At 42.2% G+C, this 25,951-nt stretch overlaps 1 protein-coding gene across 1 annotated transcript in view; it reads left to right on the top strand.

Annotated features, from left to right (window-relative positions):
• The window catches only part of CALCR (calcitonin receptor), a gene marked incomplete at its 3' end in the record, with an annotated part of 82,182 nt that overhangs the window by 36,265 nt on the left and 19,966 nt on the right, over positions 1–25,951 (top strand). Inside the window, exons 6-7 of the mRNA XM_084281529.1 lie at positions 5,816–5,942; positions 21,479–21,632. Of these exons, the coding sequence (XP_084137655.1) occupies positions 5,816–5,942; positions 21,479–21,632 (281 nt within the window). The remainder of the gene's footprint in view (positions 1–5,815; positions 5,943–21,478; positions 21,633–25,951) is intronic.

The following is a 25,951-nucleotide window of genomic DNA, read 5'->3' as shown; positions in this document are numbered from 1 at the left end:
CAATTGTTAAAGCTTAATGGTGCCAAATATATCTGGATCTTTTGCATCTTTTTGCAGAGGATTTATTTCCTCTTTGAGATAGTAAAGAAATGGTACATACACATGAAAATGCAAAGAGCAAAGAGGGAATGAGTGAAACAGAAAACAATGGCTTGAGACAGAAGAGAAAAAAAATTAATGAGAAAAGGTACAAAACCCACTAATACTGAAGGAGGATATTTTCAGAAGAGAGGTTGAGATGCCCTATTACTCAGCGAAAAGCCACAAATCGGGGGTCAAGGGGACGTGGATATTCTGAACAAATTCAATCAAACTCCAAATAATTTTACTGACTGGGTCACTGCAGAAGTGTGGTAGGATTTTTTTTTATGTCTTGGTTGGATATATGGATACGTTCAGGTTATGTGCTTTCTAATAGTCATTGTCTTAGTAGTATAATGCAAAGCCTCGACCTGGTTAGTTCACCTGCTTCTTGTCCCTGAAAAGGTACACCATAGATGAGGGTGTCCCTACCTGCTGGAAAAGAGTATGCTTAGTAAATTGAGAGGCCTGTGAAAAATAGGAAAATGCAATAGCTTGACTCTGCATAGGCTATAAGAAGAGTCTATAAGACTACAAGCTCAAAGAGGTGAATCAAAAACACAGGTCATGAATTCTGCTAATTTCTAGAGGAGTACTTTGATGAGTGTCTGTGATAATGTGTGTTAATGGGATATAAAGATAGCTAGACACTGCCTAATGAATGGATGAATTCCCTTCCCAATGGAGCACAAAACCACAGACTCAGTAATACTTTAAGAAAACTGAGATTAAATAAATAAATAAATAATGAAATTTAATCTGATTGGAAGTCTTTTACCCAGGTTCCAGAGTTGTTTGGGGCAGTAAGGACAGGATCTGGTTTAAATGGTCCAGAATGGTCCAGAAAGGTGATTCCATTCTTCAGAGACCTTGTAGTGAGCAAAGCAAGGTCAGGCTGACTCAGTCTGAGCTCTGAGTCATGGACTCAATCCTGACCATTCCCAAGCCATGCTCAAAGACTCATCTTGCAACCGCCCTCCTGACAGCAGCACACCTCCTCTCTCCTCCTCCTCCTACTTATCCTTTGCTTTTAATGACTAATCTATGACACAAAGATTACAGGAAGAAGTAGAAAAGGGAATTAAAACAAAGCACTGCAAAATGGGAGGACAAAGAGGAAACCAAACTAAGATCATAAGAAAGTGAGAGTAAAGCTGCACGGGAGCAGGCTTCTCATTACCTTCACCTATTTTTTCTCATCTGGATATGGCAGTGATAGATTATTTGACCTTCAGTAGAAGGCAAGCTGCCAATCAGATGGTTGATCAAATAGCAAGGGATGGTTTCAGAACTGTACAGTACCCTTTGACTGCAGAGGCAGCAATGAATAGCGTGCAGAGGTTGCTGTTTCAAAATGGAAGAGAAAATTCTTCCCACATATAAGTCTTTCCTGGCAGAAATTTATTTTCATTTCAGTTTGGGGTATCTAGAATCAAAATGATCTGGCATCATACACATTGCAGTACTTTTGGAAGGGAATACTGAATCAGTAGTGATAAGCATTGCTAAGCAGTACTCACTTATAACAGGGGACAGAGTATTCATGAAGTGGATTGCCTAACAGTCACATGCATCATAACAGTGTTGCAATATTTTTATAGTTGCAGACTGACACCCCATTGTCTTACACAATAAAATGCAAAAGCAAAAAGGGACTCCTGGCTCCAAATCACTTCCAATAGAGTTATTAAAACAAATGCATTTTTTGTAGAGATAGCTTGGGAGTACAGTAAGTTTAGATTTGCCAGAACAATAGATGATGTGTTTTGAATGCACTTACAGTTTTAATTATTGCTGTGGCTTTTAAAGGAAGTTGAAGAAAAATAATGTATGTAAGAATAATTTGTAGTAGTTTGCTGGGAGTTTTCCCCCAGGGACAACATAGTAGAAAGCATGAAAATAATTGTTTGAAAACTAAACATGTGTCTAGAAGATGGAAATAACTGGCTGGGGGTGAAAATTAGTGTTCTCAATATTAATGAATGATAACTGATGACAGATTCACAGAGCAGATCTATAAAGAAAATAATGTCAAAAACCCTTGGAGGTCAATATCATAAATGCAATAGAGAAGTGGAGACAGAAACTCAAAATAAGGAAATACAGGAGAACCATGTAAAACTGAAGGAGACACTGAAAGTCTGAGCTAAGAGAGGTCAGAGAAGTAGAATATTACAGATGATTGTCAAAACCAGCAGAGAGGATGAGCTTGGTTTTGCTAGGAAGATAGTATTACGAACATTACAAACTTTGCTGAGAACAGTTTCATGGGTAAGGCAAGACGGGAAGTATAGAAAATGAGAGTGGATATAGGGTATCCCATACTTGCAACCAGTTTCCAGTTTCGGGGGGGGGGGAGGGGGGAGAGGAGTGAAATCCTGTGCAGAGATAGAAAGGGGGACCGAGAAATAAAACTAGATGAACAGATCATTTGGGCAGAAGATAAAGAGATTAAAGAAGCATTTACTTCAGGGATGGTGAAAATGAGGGCAAAGAGAATGGTTTTGTAAGCAGAATTCAGGCTCACAGCAGACATCCCACGAGAAAATTGCACAGGCAGAGCAGAAGCAAAAGTATTGGGGCATGGTGGCATGGGAGCTGGCAGGATGGACATTGAAGTAAGGAAAAAGACAAGATCAAAATAAAGCAGGCAGAAAATCAGCAATGAAATATCTCAGGAAGATGAGACTGAGAGCAACTGATGAACCGGGAAGGGCAAATGAGTGACAAGCATGATTCAGGAGGAAACTAGCCAGCTGGAGGGAGAAAACCCTGCAGCAAGCAGGACAGAACAAAGGGAGTTCTCCTCTCAGTGTAGACCATGTCAGGATGGTTCTGTTGCCATTTTGATGGAGAACCTAAGAGTCAATAAGAGTGAGCTTAGGGAAATACAAGCTTAATGATCCAGATGTATCATTAACATGCAAGCTGGAATCAAGGAAGAAAAGTGGGGTAGACTGTGAGGAAAGGATAAGGACACTGCAGGAGTAAAACTAGGAGAGGAAAGCAGGCAGTGAAAGGAGCTTGGACAACAGATGAAGGCAACGTACATGGAAGGACAGTCCAATTTTCATAGAGGGTAAGACTGGGAAAAGCCAAGAGGAGCAGTGAGAAATGACCGGAATGGGAGTGAAGGCCTACATACATGGCAGAAATTACCACAAAAGACTGTCCCTCTGTATCAGTGGCCACACAGAGAGGCAGCTGGACAGACAAGGGTCTGCATCTTTGTGGCCAGTAGCTGAAGAGGCTGCTCTAAATAATAGGGAAATTTTATTTTACTGGGGACAGGTTGGGGGTTACCAGGACTGCAAGAGAAAGAGAGAGGGTAAAGTGTACATGGTAGTGTCTCAAGACCAGTGGCACCAGTGATGGAGAATGGTGATAAAACATGGTGATGGAGAATGGGAAGAAAGGAAGAACTAGGACTAGACAAATGCTAGCAGAGCCAAGAAGCAGAAAAGGAAAATTAGGCTAGATTTGCAATGGGGGCAAATACAGGTGGAACAAGCACAATAACACACTGTAGGAAAGGTCAGTCCAAAGAACTGTCTGTTTTGCCCAACATCCTGTTCTACAGTTGGTCAAACTAAAGGTGCACTTAGCCCCATAACTTGTGCTCAAAAGCTCACAGTAGATGATGCTGAAGGAATATAAAATCAAGGCAAACATAAAGAGTTACTCTTCTTCTCAGCCCCAGAAGCCTCCATCTCCTGGACATCCTGAACCCAAGAGGTTCTTGGTGAATAAGGAAAACAATAAAATTGATGAGCACTGCAGGATGATGATGACCATAGCCAGCAAGACAATCTCAGGCTAATGGAAGAATTCCATCCCGTGATTCCAAAGACAAAGAAAAGTGAGGATAAATGGCAGCTGACTGAGGAGAAGAAGAAAAAGGAAATTAAAAAAAAAAAAAAAAAAAAGATAAAAAATAAAAAAGACAAATAAGTGAAAAAGGAATTCAGTTTGTTAGACGAGCTCTCTGATTTTAGAAAAAGTGCATTCTGCATTAGCCTCCACACACAGAGCAGCTGAAAGTCACAACCAGTGTACAGATCCAGATCGTAAAAGGCTGACTGCTGCTAGCACCAAGGGTGAGGCTTGCCTCACTGAGAAGCGGTATTTGCTTTTCTTAGCTGTTCTTTTACCTATGGGCTTTTCCTGCTTAGTCTCAGTGATCACTGAAGGCAGACATCACAGCATTATCTAACAACTCCATGACTGTCTTTCTGCAATCACCTCCTGCCAGACCTGGGCTGAGCTCCCGGGCGTGGAGTGCTGCAGAGGCGTTGTTCTCTGCTCAGGGGTAGCCAAGGAGCTGGTGTGAGGATTTGGGTAGGAATTAGAAAGGCAAGAGGGTTCAAGTCTGAAACTGCAGTCATGATTTGGTTGCACAACAATTTTGTGAACTTGTGAAATTCTTCTACCCACAATAGCAGGAATCCCTCCACCCCCGATTGCTGCTCTCTCTGAGCTGGAAAACAACCTCTTCTGGCTTTGAATCTCAGCTGGCATCTGAAACATGTAGTATACTATCCCAAATCCCCCTGAAATTTAAGGGGATTCAAGCAAAAGTTTCCCCATCCTGCCTCGCCACTAATTCCTAAAGTAGCAAATAATTTTCATCTGAATATTTGGGAAATCTGCCAGGCAGAGAAGGACCTGGGAGTGATGGTGGATAGTCAGCTGAATATGAGCCAGCAGTGTGCTCAGGTGGCCAAGAAGGCCAACGGCATCCTGGCTTGTATCAGGAACAGCGTGACCAGCAGGGCGAGGGAGGTGATCGTCCCCCTGTACTCAGCTCTGGTGAGGCCGCACCTCGAGTACTGTGTTCAGTTTTGGGCCCCTCGCTACAAGAAGGACATGGAGGTGCTTGAGCGGGTGCAGAGAAGGGCGACGAAGCTGGTGAGGGGCCTGGAGAACAAGTCCTACGAGGAGCGGCTGAGGGAGCTGGGCTTGTTCAGCCTGGAGAAGAGGAGGCTCAGGGGTGACCTTATCGCTCTTTATAGGTACCTCAAGGGAGGCTGTAGCGAGGTGGGGGTTGGCCTGTTCTCCCACGTGCCTGGTGACAGGACGAGGGGGAATGGGCTTAAGTTGAGCCAGGGGAGTTTTAGGTTAGATGTTAGGAAGAATTTCTTCACTGAAAGGGTTGTTAGACATTGGAACAGGCTGCCCAGGGAAGTGGTGGAGTCACCATCCCTGGAAGTCTTCAAAAGACGTTTAGATGTAGAGCTTAGGGATATGGTTTAGTGGAGGGCTGTTAGCGTTAGGTTGGAGGTTGGACTCGATGACCTTGAGGTCTCTTCCAACCTAGAAATTCTGTGTGATTCTGTGATTCTGTGATTCTGTGAAATCAAGTCTCCAGGGAACGGTTACATATCAAGCAGTATTCCTGATGATCATTGCTTGCATCACGTGCATCTAATAATTCTCAGGGTTCTGCTTCACCACTTAATATCTTGATTACCATGAAATAAAGAAGGGCATCAAGGGCTGAGAAAGTAGCCGGATGACTCTTTACACCATCGTCTAAAAAGCATGTGGTACTAAACAGGTGTAAAAACAAAAACAAAAGAAATTTGTCAGAGGTTATGGCTGCAATGCAAGGCATGTATTTTCCAATTACGACTTGCCAAAAGGCATTCTTGAGAAACTGGTGCCAGAAAGAGCTTGTTAAAGTGACTTCAGAGGAAAAATACTAATTTACAATGTGTGCTACATATTTTTTCAGGAGCCTCAGCTGTCAAAGGATAACGCTGCATAAGAATTTGTTTTTTTCTTATGTGCTGAACTCCGTGTTTACAATTGCCCACCTCATCGCTGTTGTTCCTAACCCAGGCCTTGTAAAGAGGGATCCAGTAAGTACTGCATGACTCCTTCTTTCCCTCTTAACCCCCAAATAAAATTACTATGGCCACATAACCAAGCATACCCATTCACCAGTTAATGATAGCCATCTGTTAAAACAGGCACAGAAGGCCCAGATTCTGAGAATCTCACTCAACCTTCCTCAGGTCTTTCACCCAGTAATAAAAATCTTTGAATTTGGTACAACAGGAAAAAGCCTCAGACTTGCTCCAGCCTGCTTGTTCATATAATTTTGTGTCAGATCCCCACTGCTCTCATCAGTAGCCACCTGACATTTCCCAGCAAAGCCCCCCCAAGGATAGATGCTTGGGCTGGCCGACTGACCTTTCTCACAGGCACACATGGCAGGGTTGGAGATGGGTATGGCTTTCTTCAACCCCCCCTCAAAAGCTGTTCACTGCATTTTTTTCTTAAATCAGAGCAGTAGCTCAGTTCCTTCCTCTTAGATAGCAGTACAAACAGAGCCAACCCTCAGCTGATAAATATTCATGGACGATCTCAGTCACCCAGCTCTGATCTCTAACAGAGCCACTGCTTTGTGCTCACAGCCCTGGCTGATGAGAAATTAATGCGAGCCTGGGAATCTCTCAAGTTATGTCACAACACTGATCAGCTCGTCTTCTAATAAGATCATTCAATTATGGCTCAACCATTTATCTGCTTCTAATTTTATGAAAGCAATTAAAGATTGGCACCTGATATTATCTGATCATGTGTATGTCTCTCAGACGTGTGCTACCAGTTAAGTAAGCTAATTAAAGCAGGAAATATATAGACTGAAGAAAAGATCACCAGTTCCAGGGACCATATGGAGATTAAAAAATAAAACAGCAAAAGAATAATTAAAATATCACACATTTTGTTTCCCCTTAATGCATAGCATCATCTGTGCATGTCCTCTGCAAGTGATGAAGTGAAAACACAGTTGATATTTGAAGATACAAGGCTGGCACATAGTATCGGGTACCTAAATTGAAGATCTTTACCTCAGGGTTAAGAATGATACTTCCTGACAGTAGAAGTAAATAATCTGAAGTGGTTCAATTAAAAGCTGAGGTCGCAGCAAGGACTCCTGTCCTGTAAGATTTCATTAAAAATCTGTATCCAGTACCTTGGGGCTACAGCCTTCTTTAGAGTGAATTCTTGTGCCCAGTGAAGTCAGTGACAAAAAGCTCTCAGAGGCTTTGTTAAAGCCACGTAGGCACAGGACAGATGATGGGGCACTGAACATCACCCGATGAAAAATCCCCACTTCCATTGCTATGGCAGTGGGCACTACAGGATTACAGAAGTGATTGCCTTTGGAGCCAGAGCAACCCCAGAGCAGTGCAGAGGTTGATGCGTGCAGTCAGCTTTCAGGTCATGGCCCAGACTACAGAGAGGGCCCAGGCTGCTCAGATCCCAAAGAAATCAACAGATGGAAATCAGCCAAGTGAGTGCCTTTCACTGATGTTGGGTTAGCAAACCTGGACTCGGCTGTTCAGTTAGGCACATGCTTAATTGCTTTGATGAACAAAAACGCTTTATTTTGCACTTTCTTCTTCCAAACACAATTTGCATGTGTTTGGCTCAGCAGAGAATTGCTGTCTAGAGGTGAGATACAAAACTGGGGGAAAGAGGGCTTGGTGTCTACTCTTTTGGTTCTGGAGTCAGGTATGGGATGAGAGTACACTCACTGCTTGGTCTTACCTCACTTGCTAATGTGTTCAAACCAACATGTGCTCAAACCAGCCCAACGTGTCCACCAGCAGGACTAGCAGTATTCTGCTATTTTAGTGGACTTGTAAATACATGACTGGGAAAAGAAAATGAACTGTCAGGGGTGACTTTTTAATACGTGGTAAAAACACATATAGTCTCAATATGAGTATTTGAAGACTTAAATTTATGTTGAAAAAAAAAAAATGATTCCATCAGATAGATTCTCATAGCATTTTTATTTTAAAGCTGATTAACAGAGCAAATGAAGGCTTTATAGTTTGTATTTTTCCGTGCCTGCTACATCCTCTGCTTTATTAAGTCCATTTTAAGACAATTACCTGTGATTTTCTGTAGTTTGCTGAATTTATCCACTTTCCTCCTGTGTGTCTTCTGAGCTTGACAGACCTCTGTGTGTGTGGCTCCTACCTCAAATATATACAGAAATACTGAAGTCTGTAGAAGGAATTTCAAAGAGTCACAGATACCACTTATTTATGGCCATCTACAAAGATAAAGTTGATGGTATTTAGTCAGCAAAATAATAAATGTGTTTCCACCCCAATATTTCCTGCTTCTTTTTCCTGCCTAAAGTTTCACAATGGATTTTAAATATGCAATGTCATGGGGAAAAAATTACAGTGAATATGTACTTACAAGGATATCAACGTATCCATATCCTTTGCAAAGAAGAAAGAAGGTTCTGTTAAATAACCAAGAGAAAAGACAGGAAAAGAGGAAAATCATCTGCATCACCAAGACACTCACATTCTCCCTGGATCTAGATACAAAAGATGTGATGCAATCCAAAGAATCATTTACGTGAGGAGAGGTCATATTGCATCCTTACATACCTTTTGCTGCAAAGATTGTTACGATTATTCTTCTCATATAAATTGGTAAGTCAAACCACTTTCTCAATACATCCTAATTTTATTTTTTCCTCATTTTTCCTGCTTTCTGGTTAAGTAATTCTCTCTCCCTCAGATTTTTCTGGATCTGAAATTATGGCAGAGAATGAAGATGTGAGCCCAAATGGCTATACAAGAAGCAAAGAAAAAGGTTCAGGGGCACTTGAACAAAAAGAAACAGGAACACATACATGAACACTTGTATCAATATATTGAAAACCATTGTGTGAGCTGATTTTGTGCATCTTGTATCTGAATTAGCAACGGCATTAATTGTACTGTTACTGGAACAGATTTTATAGGAAGGTGTGTCTTCTTTTTTGGGAATGACATACTGAAGAAGGGTGATCTGTGAACAACACATTATGTTCTCTATTAAAAAGTCTGGAAATATAAATAAAAATCTTGCTGCCTAATCTTTTAATACAGCCTTGTATATCAGATCTGTATTTGTCATTTTTCTTATTCCACAGACTAGTAATTTTAATACTGAATACTGATGGAGATAAAGGAAGATGCAGCTAATGACTGGAGAGATAGCTCAGCTAATGAGAATCTGAATAATTGATCAGTTGCACAGGCACCGCTATGTTTGTAGATGGGACTATGTTTGGCCACACGTCAGTATTTAGAAATGCTTAAGAAAGAGCTTTAAGAGATCTTATTGTATTTTTATCCCTCTGTTGTTCTAATGGAAAGAATACCTGTTCTCTTCTTTCTCAAGGCAGTTCTGTAGCTGCTTCATCTTTTGTGTAGTAGTTTTCCCCTTGTGTCTGGCATTGTGTGGTGTGAAAGTTTCAAATTCAATTGCAGTTTTACAGAGTCAATATCAAGGAGCAGTGCTCCCCTGGGAGCTCCTGGGAGCCCTGTGTGGGCTCAGCTCTTGCTGAGGTGGAAAACGCCCTGGACATGGAGTATGAAATGCTGATGCCTGTTCTTGCCTCCGTGTATATAGACACTGTAAATATCCTGAGCAAGTTTACCACTCTACCTGATGAAGCAGTGTGTTCTTCCTCCCTCTAATAGGACAAGCAGCATGCAGTCCCTTCCCCTTTCCAAGCATTTCCCATTAGCATTTCCATCTATAAAGCAAAGCCACAGTAGTATTAATTTTTAAAAAATTAGTATTCTCATGGACACTAAAGCACTGTAAATAATCTCACCAGTTACTCCTCAAGAAACTGGCTGCTCTTGGCTTGGACTGGCGCACGCTTCGTTGGGTTAGAAACTGGCTGGATAGCCGGGCCCAAAGAGTCGTGGTGAATGGAGCCAAGTCCAGTTGGAGGCCAGTCACTAGTGGCGTCCCCCAGGGCTCGGTGCTGGGGCCGGTCCTCTTTAATATCTTCATTGATGATCTGGACGAGGGCATTGAGTGTAAGTTTGCAGATGACACCAAGTTAGGTGCATGTGTCGATCTGCTTGAGGGTAGGAAAGCTCTGCAGGAGGATCTGGATAGGCTGCACCTATGGGCTGAGGTCAACTGCATGAAGTTCAACAAGGCCAAGTGCCGGGTCCTGCACTTGGGGTGCAATAACCCCAAACAGAGCTATAGGCTGGGAGAGGAATGGTTCGAGAGCTGCCAGGCAGAGAAGGACCTGGGAGTGATGGTGGATAGTCGGCTGAATATGAGCCAGCAGTGTGCTCAGGTGGCCAAGAAGGCCAACGGCATCCTGGCTTGTATCAGGAACAGTGTGACCAGCAGGGCTAGGGAGGTGATCGTCCCCCTGTACTCAGCTCTGGTGAGGCTGCACCTCGAGTACTGTGTTCAGTTTTGGGCCCCTTGCTACAAGAAGGACATCGAGGTGCTTGAGCGGGTGCAGAGAAGGGCGACGAAGCTGGTGAGGGGCCTGGAGAACAAGTCCTACGAGGAGCGGCTGAGGGAGCTGGGCTTGTTCAGCCTGGAGAAGAGGAGGCTCAGGGGCGACCTTATCGCTCTCTATAGGTACCTCAAGGGAGGCTGTAGCGAGGTGGGGGTTGGTCTGTTCTCCCACGTGCCTGGTGACAGGACGAGGGGGAATGGGCTTAAGTTGCGCCAGGGGAGTTTTAGGTTAGATGTTAGGAAGAACTTCTTTACTGAAAGGGTTGTGAGGCACTGGAACAGGCTGCCCAGGGAAGTGGTGGAGTCACCATCCCTGGAAGTCTTCAAAAGACGTTTAGATGTAGAGCTTAGGGATATGGTTTAGTGGGGACTGCTAGCGTTAGGTCAGAGGTTGGACTCGATGATCTTGAGGTCTCTTCCAACCTAGAAATTCTGTGATTCTGTGATTCTGTGATTAATTATACTGAAAATTATGACTGCCCAATCATATTAGGCTTTCCTCCCTATCAGGGTAAAACAGTGGAAATAAAAAGCTGAGTTGTGTGGAAAGATGGAGTGTATAAAATGTAGTTACTGTGATTTGTGGGGTTTCAACACTGTTGACTTTGCTGTTCTCAAAGGAATAAGCAGGGAGTGAGAGCCAAGAAGACAAAGGAGATTCACAGCATTTCAGGAACAGTGTTAATTTTAGGTCTTTGTACCATATAAGTGTTATCTTCCTCAGTATTACAGGCACATTTTGTATCTTGTTTTCAATTTTTCTGATGTAGACTGGCAGAGCCTTGGGGCTTTTAAAATGTGTGTTTCTTAAATGGGAAGTCCATGGCTGATACCAAGCAAGACAAATGGAAAAATGCTGGTCTGTGTGACTGTGTTTGCCTCAGTAGTCCCAGCAGTTCCCAAGGGAAACATTAGGGTAGAGCTCCACAAAGGAGAAGGGCACTTTGATCCTCTGAGCTGTTTCACGTGCTATGCTTGGGGTAGAGCTTCGTGAGGCTCCATTCTCATTAAATTAAATTGATTCTTCATTACAGTAACTATTTCCAGAGCTTTCCAGTCACTCTCAAAGCATCTCCAGAGGCTTTCATCTTAGTACATCTTTTTTCTCCATCCTTTTTCTAGGTAGATTGCTTACAGGGGCCTCTGCAGCCAGTGTAGCCCCAAAGAGATGACAGAAATCTATTCTAGAGTATTGTATACATGCAAAAGAGAACAAAGACCAAACTGGAAGCAGAGAATTACTGGCTAGTGCCTAGTGGTCATGTCTCCTGAGTCTTCCAGTATATCTTCTGCAATAAGAGAGGGTCAGTGTTCTTGTGAAAGCTGTAGTTATCTTCCCTAGGAGCCTTTCACCTAATGAAGGCTATATGTAAATATACATGTGAATTTGTACAAATTTGTATAGATTTTGTGCATTTGAACATTATATTTGTGTATTAACTTCACTAGTACAAACTGGCTCAGCAAGGTTGGCCTGGGGAGAATAAAATGTATTACTTGCTTTTGTGTAAGTCAAAGAGGGACACAGTTGGCCTCCAGTTATGCCTGTTGCAAGCTCTGTTGAACTCAAAGGGTTTCCACCAGTTGTGTGTCTCACCAAGCTGTGTTCAATGATGAAATTCTGGTACCTTTTGTTCTGCTCCCAAGTGAGCACAAGTGCCTGTGTGGGCAAGTGAACCAAATGCTTTAATCCATCAATTACAAGCAAAGGACTGAGGCTGTGCTTAGGACTCTGCAGGTGCCCCAAAATAATATTTTTTGACATTTCAAATAAGTACCCAAATCCCATCCATTTTCCTTTCCCTGGGCTGGTACATGAACACCAGCATTCAAGCTGGGGCTGGTGCATTCAGAATTCAGGTATCCCATCCCTCCCATTTCCCCAGTGACAGCTGCCTGTCTTGTAATTATCTTTTGCCAGGAAAGTAGAGAAATGCAGGTATTTGACTGGTACAAGGTCTTTTCTGACACAGTAAATGCTATACCATAGATAGAAGAGTCACAAATTATCTTTTGAAACAGGAACCAGTGTAGTCCCTAGCATCTTTATATACATATATATATATATACGTGTGTATATATATACACACATATATATTTATTTTTAAGAAAAAAAAAAAAAAAGTGTCACAGGTAATTACATGGGAAATCATTAGAAAGAGAGGGTGATCAGGAGCTAAGGACCATTTCCAAATTGTACCACAAAGCACTGTCACATTTCTGAGGTTCATCAGTGCAGTGGCTGAGCTCGTGAGAGGTGCAGACAGGCACAGTCCCTGATGTGCATATGTCTAGATAAGAGGAACATCATTCACTATCACTGTCCCTCAGGAGGCAACCATCCTGCTACCATTGCATTTCTCTAGCATCAGCAGAATTGCATTTCTCAGGGTATAATTCACAGCATTCACTGTCTCTCCCTCACCAATCCTGCCCAGCCCTGTTAAGACACAGAGGTGAGGAAAATGGAACAGTACCATGCAGGATATGCAGGGACAGGATCTCCTGCTCTCCAGCTCCTGCTGGAGATCTTCTGCTGCTGTCCTGTGCCTGTGAGCAATAGCAGGTTTCCTCCAAGGGACAGTAACCCTCCTCAGAGGCAGAGAATGGCTGTGGCTTTGGTTCAGGAATGTATATTCACCTTCAAGAGGATGAGTAATACTAGCATAACGCTGCGGTAATTCAAATGTAAATCCGAATTTCTTCTTCCATCCTCAGGAAGATGAAGTCTTCTCCCCTCCATGAAGTTCAATTAGATTAATGCAGAATAAGGGGTGTTGTGAATTCAGAAGCAGCCAATATTCAAAAGAACTCTGACAAATTTTCAGGCTGGAATAATATCTGCATTCATTTTAAGACAGAGCTGTCAGAGTGTAAATGGCATGAAACAGAGCAGTAATTCCCATCATTTTTTCCCAGGGTCTTTATATTCTTGTTTATTTGCTCAAAACTCCCAGAGTAATGGAGGAAACAAAGTACCATGTAATCCTGGTGGTGTCAGATTCACTGATGGGATGTGCCATGTCATGCCCAGAATATGAAGTATGGATGATTAAAGGACATTCACAGCACTCAGAAATTACAATTCTGTGAAGAACACTTGTGGTTTGTATGGAACAACTATATCTGGGCTGAAAAGAAGTCAGCCAGCCACAATCTCTGAGAAGGATCTGAGCTTTCTCAACAAAGTTATTATGGTTGCTTTCTCAATGGGAAAGCACCATCAGATTAACAGCTGGCATCAGGAAGAGAAAAAAAAAAGTTTAAGATACTAAGAATAAGTATTTATTTTGGGACAGATTTCCTCATCTTGCTTTCCTCAATAATTATTCTGTCTACACTGCAGTTGTTTTCCCTTCTTTTAAAGCAGTATCTTTTAGTAGGCTCAGGTATCAAAACTGTTATAGCATCATGGAAGAAGGGATGGTAGCTTTCATGTAGCCCAGACCCAAGGTATTTCATGTCAAAATAACCCAGATTCCATCAGGCCCTTTGGATGATATTTCTGCAGTGTTTTCTCTACATGTGACCACTCATTTAGAAGGCTGACTGATATTTCCTCCAGAAATGTGATTCCAGAAGGGCTCTTGTACTGCAAAAATCCATCACGGTCCTGAAGCTGAAGGCATCAGATGCTGGGGCTTGTTCCCAGGTCTTTGGGTTGCATCTTTTCTGCTTAGATAAGGAAGACCCTCATGCTCAGCATGGATGGAGACCACACTGCAGATTTAAATGTCCCTGTGTAAAGTCTGATTTAACCTGTCGGTCTGCCAAGTCTTTACACACCTGCACTGTCTGTGGACCCTGAAGGTGCTGCCACTGTGGCAGTGAGAAGTGGGCACCCCCCAAAAAAAATGTCGCCAACATCAGCAAAGTCTCTGCATGCCCAGCCTTGCTGTGTAACACCTTTTGTTAGATTTCCTTCCTAACATGCTGCATGTTTAGCAGCTCCGTCTAGTATGCAGAAGAGAAAGCCACCTCTCCAGTAACTCGCCTTGCTGTCCCCAGCTGACCCAGCAGTTCTCCTGTCTGGCCACAGTGGCCATGAGCAGCCACCAGGGTTTTCATGTGAGCTTGTCATAGCAAAATACTTTCTGGCTGTATGTGCAGGATGAGTGGATCTTCTATAGATCTGTGCTCAAATTTATTACGTTCACTCAGAACATCTGAAAGATGTGTGTATTTTACCCTGAGAAGTGAACAGTAGTAGTCCCTGGAAGACTGTTGGTACTTCATGGTGTGGTTTGACTGATTTCCAACATCAACCCCTGGCAGCAGGTCACCCCAGAAAAGACACTGGAGCAGAGTCTGAATGTATCCAGAGAGTTAAACATCTGTAAGTGTTTAAGTTCAGGTATGGCTTACTCACAGTTGGACACCTGTAGTTTAGTTGTGTACAGCTGAGCTACTCACCCTGTGCTCCTTTTAGCCAAAGGTAGACATAAGCACACTCAAGGCACAATCTACCTCACTTATTTTAGATATCTCATTTAGGATGAACTAAATTTTGTTCTAATTTTCATCAGCTGTACTAAGCCGGTATCTTTTGACTACAGGAGAGATCACTTAGGTATCTGTACTTCATCTCACAGATCCTAGCTGTAGCATTAGAAAATCCCTGGAGCATTTAATGGGATCATGGAGTGGTTATAGCCATGTCGTCTAGGCTATATGCCTAGATGCGATGATCCTTGTGGGTCCCTTCCAACTCGGGATATTCTATGATTCTATGATTCTATGATCTAGTCCCCAGGAAATGCAGACCTACATCTTACACCTCAAACCTAAGCGTAAGTATAAATATATAGGTTGCTAGAGGTACTCCATGCACCATTAAACTGGACTGGCTCAGGCTGTGACACCAGCATGTCCAGAGCAGGCAGAACTTTGATATGGCTGCAAAACCAACCCAAGGTACTGCATCAGCACTTTTGGATAGTAGCTTCTTCCATGTCCCAGCCTCCTTTGTCCAGTGACTTGTGCTCAGGTGTGACAGTGGAGGAGAGGTGCCTGGAATAATGCAAGCTCTTACACCTTATTAAGGATGACCTCCCATCGTTGTGAGAAGATGGCAGCGGATCTTGTGAGTGCTTTGACTCCTTTCCAGTCCAAATGAAGAGTGGGTCAAGTGTTTCCTCTACTATTTGTTAGGCTACCCTGACTGCCTCGGTCAGTCCACTTCCTATTCAAGATTCCTTCCTGAAAAGCTGCCTGCCTCTGACAACCCTAGTGCCTGCTCAGAGACCAAGCTAATAAAACCAATTGAGCATGAGGAGGCTGCCCTTTGTCCTGCCCCACACCCTGCTTCCTGCGGTGCCAGTGGCCCTTGCACACGAGCACTGCCTGGAGCACCACATGGACCCCACAGGAGCCCAGCCCTGTCCTGCAGGATTCAAAGCTACAGTCCCAGGAGAGCAATCACTGTGGCAGGATGCATGGATGAGGCTGGATTCATCACTGTGCAGGATGCCTAATTCTGGGCTGGCTGCCTTTCTGGAGTGTAGGCATGGACAGGGATGCTGTTAAAAATATCCCTCGTTGCTTAATTCCATATTTTGTTTTCTTGTAACACAATCTAGGATCCCTCTGAGCAATTGTGTACATTTTGTTCTGTAAATGGTTTAAAAGTATATTAAAACATTAATCTTAGCCTGAGCCCCTGTGTGCCAGGTTTCTGACTGGAACACAATTTAACAGATGACTCATAGTAGATATATTGTATAATGGTATGACGTTCTGATAGTTGGTGATTTACAGCTACAATAGTTAGCACTGTCTTGCTTTGGAAAGTCCTTTTATTGCTTATTTGTGTAACATATGGATACTGGGAATTAAAGAACATTTTCATAGAATAGTGCTCTAATAACCACAAAAATAATGTGTAAGGCAGGTCAATAACCAAACTTCGTATTACTCCTTCAATATGCTAAGTTAAGAATGTCTGCGAATGCATTTTATTGCCTTCAGACTGAATTGGAATAAATCATGTCTGGCCTCTGTGGCGAGCAGCATGAACTCTCCTTGAGAAGAGCTGCTGTGCGCTGGGGTGTTCTGCAAAAGTGAAGAGGAACCTCGCTAACTGATTTTCAGAAAGAGTGAATATGCTTATTTCCCTTTAAACAAAGAAATGCACAGCTCTAGTGATGGCCCATGTAGCTGGCTTGGTTGAAAATTAATAACCTTATTTGGCCTATTCTTACCAATTTATTTCTTTCAAATGTCAGCCTGGGGCATTTCAATAGATGGATACCAACTGAGAAGAGAGGCTTCATTATGCACACTATCAGGCTATCTTGCCCTCATTTTTCATAGGCCAGGCTCTGCAGAGTTGGCAAGGACTGGTGTGAAACACAGACCTCCCAGCTTGCCAGCCTCAGTCCCCTCACCCATTGCAGGAACATGGACGCACAGGACTCTGTACGAGTTTCCTTTCTTATGCTAAATCTTAGCATTTTTATTCAGACTGAATTACTAGGCAGACCTACTCAAAAACAATTAGCAGTTAATTTTATGTTACATTTTGTTATTATTGTTGAAAGCAGTATTCTGTCCTTTATGTGGTCCGAGTGTTTTGGTTTGATTTGCCCTAATGGGTAACGATGGTGATTAATGCTGATGCTTTCTGTCCATAAACTGTCAACCAATAACCAGGGAGAGTCCTAACAGAGAAATGACATGTACGTACATGTGCATTGTGATAAGGGGCTGTTAACTTAGCCAAGGAGCATGTCATGCCAATTACACTGCAGTGCCATTGCAGGGTCCTGCATAGGCAGATGGAACTTTGGGATTCCCCTGACAGGTTTGCAATATTAACAGAATTTATAATACACTAATAAAACCTGAAAAAAATCACAGGCATCAGTTCTATCTCCTTCTTGTAAAAGAAGAATATTTTTGTTTTTGTTTTTTTCTTTCTTCCCCATTAAATTGTTTCAGTATCTTTTTGAAGTTCTTTCATTAGCTCATTCTGCAGCTGAGGTGTTCATAAGAGTTACAGAAATCTTAGCAATATTTGCAAGACAGGAAAATATGCCTGACCATATTCTTATTGGCCCCCTTTCCCACTGAGCAGTTAGCCAGAATTCATCATAGAACCACAGAATCCAACCCCCTGCCATGTGCAGGGACACCTCCCACCAGACCAGGTTGCCCAAAGCCTCATCCAGCCTAGTCTTGAGCACTGCCAGTGATGAGGCATCCACAGCTTCCCTGGGCAACCTGTGCCAGTGTCTCACCACCCTCTGAGTAAAGAATTTCTTCCTAACATCTAATCTAAAACCTACCCTCTTTTAGTTTAAAGCTGTTATTCCTTGTCCTGTCAGCACACTCCCTGACAAAGTCCCTCCCCAGCTTTCCTGTAGGCCCCCTTTAGGTACTGGCAGGCCGCTGTAAGGTCTCCCTGGAGCCTTCTCTTCTCCAGGCTGAACAACCCCCCTCAACCATAGGAGAGGTGCTCCAGCCCTCTTAACAGTTTTGTGGCTCTCCTCTTGACTAATAACTTCCATGTTAACTTCTAAGACTTCCATGCCCTTCATGTGCTGGGAGCCCCAGAGCTGAACTCAGTGCTCCAGGTGGGGTCTCACAAGAGTAGAGGGGGAGAATCCCCTCCCTTGCTCTGCTGGCCATGCTGCTTTTGATGCAGCCCAGGATATGGTTGGCTTTCTGGGCTGCAAGAGCATGTTGCCAGCTCATGTCGAGCTTCTCTTCAACCAACACCCCCAGCCTCTATTTGTGCTTGGGACTGCCAGCCCAGATGGCCAATTCAGGCCTATTTAGGGCCACTGTAGATTGTTTTCATGGGGACAGAAAATAAACAATAAAGGACATCTTGGGTGCTGTCCTGCAGATCTATAAAGAACTTTCTTGAACATTTGTGTTCATCAGTGCCCTGAGAACAAATAGCAGTAGGCCGCCTCCCTGTTCACAGAACCTGTCTCTTGCCAGGCAGCATTCTGCCAAAAATAGTGTCTTATTTTGCCTGTCCTCCCAGAAACATAGGAGCTGCTTTCTGAGCTGGTTACCTGGTTTGGGGGATTTCCTGATAATTGTATCCCACTTTCCTTTGCTGCACAACCACCATCCTGTGCAGCATAATGCTATCTGTCTCCACTTTCTTTACGGGAGAAGCATTTCTCTGTTCCTTTGCTGAGGGTACAGCACACCAGTGTGCTGTACCCCAGTGAGGGTACAACACACCAGCCAAAGCAGCAAATTTACAGAGCTGCATGAGAAAGGACCAGCTATTTCATTTCAGCCTGCCCTGCTTGTGAATTAAACACCAGTAGCTTAAGTCATTTGCACACCCACACACCAAGAGATGATGACATCTTACTCTCTCCATCATGAGTGCTTGTAGTAGCAGTAGCAGTAGAACTAGTAGTATTGGTGTTGTGATAATTCTTTGAGTCCTGGATCTGAACGTGCTGCACATTGTATGAGACATAAGTGCAGAGCCTCTGCCTCAAAGAACTTACCAACAAAACATGTTTGATTTCAACAGAAGAAAAAACACCTAGATCTTTAAAAAAATAAAAAATAAATCAAAGTTATCGAGCATGGAGGTGATGGAAGATTTGCTCCTGTATCATCTTGCAGTTTCATTTTACTCGTTTCTGTAAGAATAAACACTTCATAAAACCTACTAGTTCTGTAATTTTCCTGGCTAAGGCTGATGTACGCTGAGATGTGCAATTACATTTGTCATGTTTTGTTCACACCATGTATGAATCCAGTTCTCATCAGTAACAGGTTCTTTTCATTTACATGCTCTGATCTAAGAAAAACACTCTCTTTTCATTGTAGGAAAATATTTCTACTGCTGAACTTAGCCACAGCTGAGGCCTGCTGCGTTTCTTAGCTCATCCAAAGGGAAGATTAATTTTCACTGTAGTTTGATTAATAGAAATTTAACATAATTCATCTCAGTGCATTGCTGTGCTTAAACTATTTGTGTTAACTTTTTCAGATTCATTCTAAAATTAATGTGATGTGGATCCAAGTACTAATCATGCACATCCTTCATGTCTTGCCAACGGTAGTCTGTAACTTACTGCATAGCAAGTGATTACATTACTAAAAGAGTCATGAGCTGTCTGCATAGCCATTACTCTGAAAAATAGGTACTTCATTTTATTTTTAAAGCCACAAGTGATAGTTCATGTGGAGGGCACAGGAAAGAAAGAAGTGCTCAGAGCAGCTCCTCCAAGGAGAAGCCCACAGGCAACCACGGGGAACCACGTGGACATCCATCCCGAGACATAGCCAATCTTATCGGAACTGTCTGGGGAACAGCTGTCATTGCTTATAAAGTTCACTGATTTTTTGCAGACAGATAGAACTGACTTTTGTCAGGGAGAGGGCCACCTGAGCATGGCCAGGCTTTGGGAAGCTCCTGCCAGGCAGGGCAGTCCTTGCAAGAACTGGTGATTGATGTGGGAAATGGAGGGAGGCCAGAGGCCAGCTGAGGGGTTGCATCATGCCCATGCAAGGGAGCCAGGTAAGAAACATTGACCCAGCTGTGTGAAAAACAGTCCAAACATGATTAAAGAACCTTAGTGAACACATCTGCCATCAGAAAAGAGCAAATCCTTCCTCATCCTTTTTTTTTTTTTTTTTTTTTTAACCTTCTTAGACCACTGTACAACCTTTTTCAGCATATTCTGTAGAAACTGTTCTGACACAGCGTGGACAAAAAAAATATGGCTGCTTTGCCCTGTGTGATGAGCAGAAAAAAATGAAATGGCAAAAACAAAACAAAACAAACTGTCCTTCAAGTTATTCCTGTCAGAATCCTTTAACCTATCCTATTAATATTTCTGTATTTTCATGAGCACCAAACTGAACTGTAAAATTGAAACAGTACTACAGAACTAAAGGCCCATGTTCTGGCAATTGGCTCGGGAATGTTTTTCAGCAATAGAAGGTGGTGCATCGTATGGCTCTCAAACACACTTTTCTGCTCCAGAGGAGCACCCTGAGTTCCTCAGACAGACACAGAGTGCACAGTCCTCTCCTTGCTGAATGGATGAAATGTCAACTTCAGAGAGGCAAGTCAGTCCTAAAAACTTTTCTTACAGTCCAGGTAATTAGCTTGGGAAAATCTGCTGAAGCGAAGGGGAAGGAATATTTTCCTGTGGCCACAGATAACAACTGACACTTTGCCATCACTGCAATGACCTCGGATTTCTGCGTAGCTGCTGCTGGTCCCTGAGGAGCTCTCTGTGGGCACAGCATCACCCTCCTGCTCCTCCTGGGCCACCTGGTTGCTGGGGACACAGTGGAAGTAGATGGACATCAGATCCTTTCAGAACAGGAATGGTGTTGTCCCACACCAGCTGGCAAATGGACACAGGACGTTTCTCTCCACCAGCAACTCAAAGCCACAATCTCTCACTGTATGTCTGCAAGCTTATCTGAACTGCAAGCAGGAACCACTTGCCAGCTTCACTGGCTCCATTTAGCTCTACATGTATGCATATTTTAATTATTTGGACAAAATAAAGTAAACCTATATTACCACAAAGAGGCCAGGCCAGTAACCTGTGTACCCTACCAAAAATACCTCTTTTGCTCACGGCACTTATCCTTCCCAAAAGAGTGAGTTCAGAGCTGGGTGTCACTTAAAGAGTGAGCAATTGGGAGAGCTGAGCAAGCCTTAGAAAAGTTTGATTAAAAACGAAAGAAGTAATCCAAACTGGAGCTCCTGTTTTTTCTTACTGTTTTTTCTTGTCCTTCTAGATCGAGTTGCCTGTTTCACTTCTTGAAATTGTCAGACAGCTTTTGAAAGTGTTTTTTGTTGTTGTTGTTGTTGTTGTTGTTGTTGTTTTTGTTGTTGTTTGTTTGTTTTTTCATAGTAGTTTTTGGAGTGCTGATACATTTTTTACAATTCTGTGAAGGTTGTTTGTTCCATTCATCTCATTTTCAAAAGTTTAAAATCCCTGTCACTGAGATGCTGAAGAAACCCAGGAACTGGGCATTTTTGTTTCACTTTGTTTTCTTATGTTAGCATTCTTAAGTTTCAAATGTTAGAATTAACATTGCCTGCTTAGATGCAAAATGCTGGTCAAGTGTTCACATTTTCTCATTCGTCTCACAGGTAAGCTGCAAAGTGCTGCAATTCTTCCACCAGTACATGCTAGGCTGCAACTACTTCTGGATGCTCTGCGAAGGGATTTACCTTCACACGTTAATTGTGGTGGCAGTGTTTGCTGAGGAGCAGCGTTTGCACTGGTATTACCTCTTGGGCTGGGGTATGTATGGCATGATGCATAAATTCTCTCAGATGTTTGAATTCTTCCAGCACTTACACACCTGAATTGTTTTATTTACACTAGTAGATCATAGCCTAGGATTGAATTTTTCAGTCCTAAATTTGAGTGTATTTATTTAGATAGGGCCAGACACTCACGAAAATCATCAGGAGTTAGTATCTGTTATTTTCTGCCTCTTGGAATTTGCTGAAAGAAATGCTTAACTTTTGTTAAGCAAAACTTTGGGAGATAAATAGATTTTTATTGAAGCACATCTTTTCTCTGAACAAAACTTTTCTAGTTTTGTTGCTTTACATGCAAGAATATTAAACTGCAACTTTACCTATAAAAGTATACTGGAATGAAAAAAGGAAAATCAGTATCTGTGTCTCACAAAGTAATACACAAGGTATGTAAAGGAGGAACCAGAACTTCTCTGGAACTGAATCCAATATCGGATATGCTTTGACAGATGAAATTTACCACACAGGAGTAGATAATGTCTCTACTTTTATTTCGTCTAAAAACAGTGATGTCTAAAGCATTTCAGAGAACCATACAGTCATCATTTAAGCAAATGTCAATGATATTCTATGAGAGAGGTTACAAACCCACACACTATTCAAACTATATGTAGTTGCATGCATTCTGCCCAAGAAATCATGTTTTGTTTTTCAACAAAAGCAAACCATGTTTTGCCTTGCTACCTGTTAGTAGCAACAACAGGTATCTACCCTTTGGTCTGCCTGGCCCAGTAAAAGGCCACATGAATACAACCAGTATATTAGAGTGCAGTGCAATCTCTTTTGCATTTAAATCACTATTGTAAATCCAGACATATCAGTGTTGACAGAAAATCATTACTAATAGGTTTTTCCCAGTTTTGGAACTGAATTTCTGGCCTCGTTCCAATTTCTGGTGAGCCAGGCCCCATATCTCAAAACCCACTGATACAGCCAAGCAGCAGTGATGGATCTTTGTTCATTGTCCCACAGCATTTAGGGACGTTCACTGGCATTTATCTCTTGCAATTCCAGACTGAAGCATGTAGAATTTACTCTATATTTTCCATCCTCTTTGTAAATGTTTTGCCTGTTCAACATTATTTCATTTCCAGCAGAAAAATAAAAAACAGTCCTTCTGCTTAGACAGAGGAAAATTAGGAATTAATTAAATGGGAGAAAAATGACCTGGTGCTGAATGTTCTGAAGAACTTTAAAACCCTGACATCACCTGCTAGTTGGGCATCCAATACCAGGTCTTATATAGGTGGTAACAGCAAAATAGAAAGTTGTTCCCCACTTATTTGTATTTTTCATTTAAAAGCCTGGTAACTTATTTTCCTCTTCTAGCACAAGACTTAGTACTCCCTGGATACCTGCATTAAATACCTAGAAAATTAAGCACAATTTTCTAGTTTATATGGAGTATAGTGCCAGAGAACAGTATCCAAGCATGTAAGAATTTATTGTATTTTTTTGAGAATGGCATCTTTTCTGAGAAGAGAGGGAGCTGTCATGCTCTTGGAATGAAAAATTCTATGGAACATCACCAGCTGTTAAAAACCTTCCTCAAGAACCATAAATTGAGTTAAAGTTTCTAGACTTTTTCTGTCAATCCAAATAACTGAGCCCTTGTGGAGCAAGCAACTGTGCTATTGGAAAGTTTTTATAGTTCAGAAAATCTGAATATACGAAGTCTGGTAGTGCTCTACTTCTGAAATGGAAACCCTACCTGAAGAGTAATTTTAAACACTTCCTTCCAGATTAAACTTTTTCTATTTTCATGTCTTGCAGCGTAAGCCTTCTAGAATCATTCTATATCAAATTATGCAGGAGAAAATGGACATTAACGTATTTTTTTAAGTGATATTCACTTTAGACAGTGCAATTTAATGCAACTGGGCCAGATGGCCTGCCGTTAAAGTTTATGAGCTAGCTGAAATATTGTTGAGAGCATCATGGTGGGTAACTCAGATAACTGATAACTGATAAGATGCTTGTCAGTATCTGCAGCACTGCCCTAAAAGTAAACAGGGTGGTGGCTGTGGGAATAGCATGATATCTTGAGAGAGAAAAGGTTAATAAAAAAGGACGCAACTCTGACTATGAAGCCTGTAGCCTTATTAATGAAACTAAATGGATACTGCCACACAAAAGTAATCATTAGCACCTTGTAACTAAAGTAGAAGTCATTATTAGCAATATGATCTAACTAGAGCTATCTGGCCACCCCTTAAATTTGCATAAATCAGTGTAATTCCACTCTTTCCAGAAACAGTACTCACATTAGGTCTAACTTTAAGCATCTAGCTAGTTAATCAATGGAGAGAGATACATTTCTCCAAAGGGCAATGCAGAGTAACCAGAGCAGGTTGTGCTCTGAATTATAATTCAAAAGATCAAGGTAAATGTACAACATGAGATGAATATACTCATTATTCATTTTTATAACTAATCCCTATGCAAGAAGATCTGTATTATTTTATTTGGAAAAATCACTAATGACATTTGTAAAATGGCTCTATGAAAAAAAAAAAAAAAAAAAGAGAGAGAAAATATAAAACACTTCCATAAAAGGTTGCAGATGATTGAATGGAATCTGACATGGACAGATGTATTTCAAGAATTAGGTGATGTCCTCTCTGGCAACTGCTGCTGCTGGGAATGTCCTTTTCGTTTGTTATTGTTTCAGCAGGTCAGGAAGTCACCCTTATGCAGAGCAAGATGGGTGCATCCAGCTACAGTCTACTCTGGGTGCTTCAGGCAGCTTCATCCACTTAAAAGTGAAAAGAATAATTTATTCGGACAGAGCTGACACAGATTGTCAGTTCAACCATAACTACAATTAAGCATAATTGCCGGATTTTATTTATTTATTGATTGATTGATTGATTGATTTATTCTATATAGAGAACTTGGCATGACCTCAAGGGGTATATCATACCTTTTCTTGCGGTGGCTGGGGTGGAACCTTTTCTACATTGCTCACTGTTCATGTTATAGCTGGGACCCCTGGAGTGATCTGGTACACGTTGGGCCACCAAGACCCAACAGGCCTTCTTGGCACTCCCCTTCTTACTGCTCATTGCTTACTGCTCATTTGAGCCATAGATGGTCAAGAGTTTCTTACCCTGCAACTGATAAATGAAAACTTTCCATCGCGTTCCTCAGATTTGCATGTGAATTTGTTGAGCCAAATATTCTAGGCTAATGCATTTAACAGAAGAAGAAGGTCCCGTGGCGTCATGTCATGCACTCTACTCACAATACTCTAGGCCAGAGCTTTCAGATGAAGACTATTTGCTATTACATTACAGATTGGTCCCTTAAAAATGCATTTCAGTCTACGTTGTCCATCAACAAAACCAGCTCAGACTTGATTCATTTCCAAAGCAAAAGGATTTTCTTAAGCTGTCAATCCCATAAGGTCACCCTGAGGTTGGAAAATCCTTTCTTTTTGTTCTGAGCTTTTTGTTTTTCTGCGATGCATCATCACTCTAAAAAGTCATTCTGCAGCCAGCAGCTCAGTAATCATTTTCTAACAATATATAAAAGAGAGGGCAATCCGCTTTGTTCTCCCACAGCTGCATTGTCCTCTCAAGTACAACTGCAGTAAGAACTTATTTTGGCAGTAGAGCAACAAGTTGTTGCTTAGAGATACCTGGATACCACAGAATGTCCCATTTATATACTTTTTTGACCTCAGTCTCTCTCCAGCATTGTCTGGCCTGTGCTCTGCAGTAAGAATACTGGAGAATTTGGCTAAGGATTCTCTGTCTCATCTAAAAGTGTTTATGAAATTACTAACACCTGAAGAAACAAGGAGCCATGTTCCTCCCTCTGTGACTAATCACTGTATCAGCAGGACATTTTCACATGTGTTTCTTATAACTACAGAATATCCACTCGTCAGAACAAACATGCATGATTTATAGGGAGCAGGCAGCAGTAATACCTAAGATGTCCACAAAGCCCTTTGCAAAGGACAGACAATGCAGTAGATGATGACTCCAGCTGTCTGCATATGTAGGATTATACAAGGTGGGGTCAGCATTTTAGCATGGGTTCCCCTATTACGGGTTTCTAGCCTATTGAAAAGTGAGACTGCATACAAGCAAGCTGAAGGAAGATCGAGAGGAATGGACCACATTGCCACTCTTACAATGTCGGGGTGGAAACAAGCATTTTATGACACGAAGCTGTGACAGGGGAGGGTCAGGCTGGGTGTTAGGAAAAGGTTCTTCACTGAGAGGGTGGTTGGGCACTGGGACAGGCTGCCCAGGGCAGTGGTAAAGGCACTGAGCCTGTCGGAGTTCA

The sequence above is a fragment of the Netta rufina genome (genome assembly GCF_964035555.1).
Source record: "Netta rufina genome assembly, chromosome: 2".
In the NCBI taxonomy this organism is placed as follows: Eukaryota; Metazoa; Chordata; class Aves; order Anseriformes; family Anatidae; genus Netta; species Netta rufina.
The sequence above is the reverse complement of the archived record's forward strand: the minus strand, read 5'-3'. Positions and strand labels throughout refer to the sequence as shown.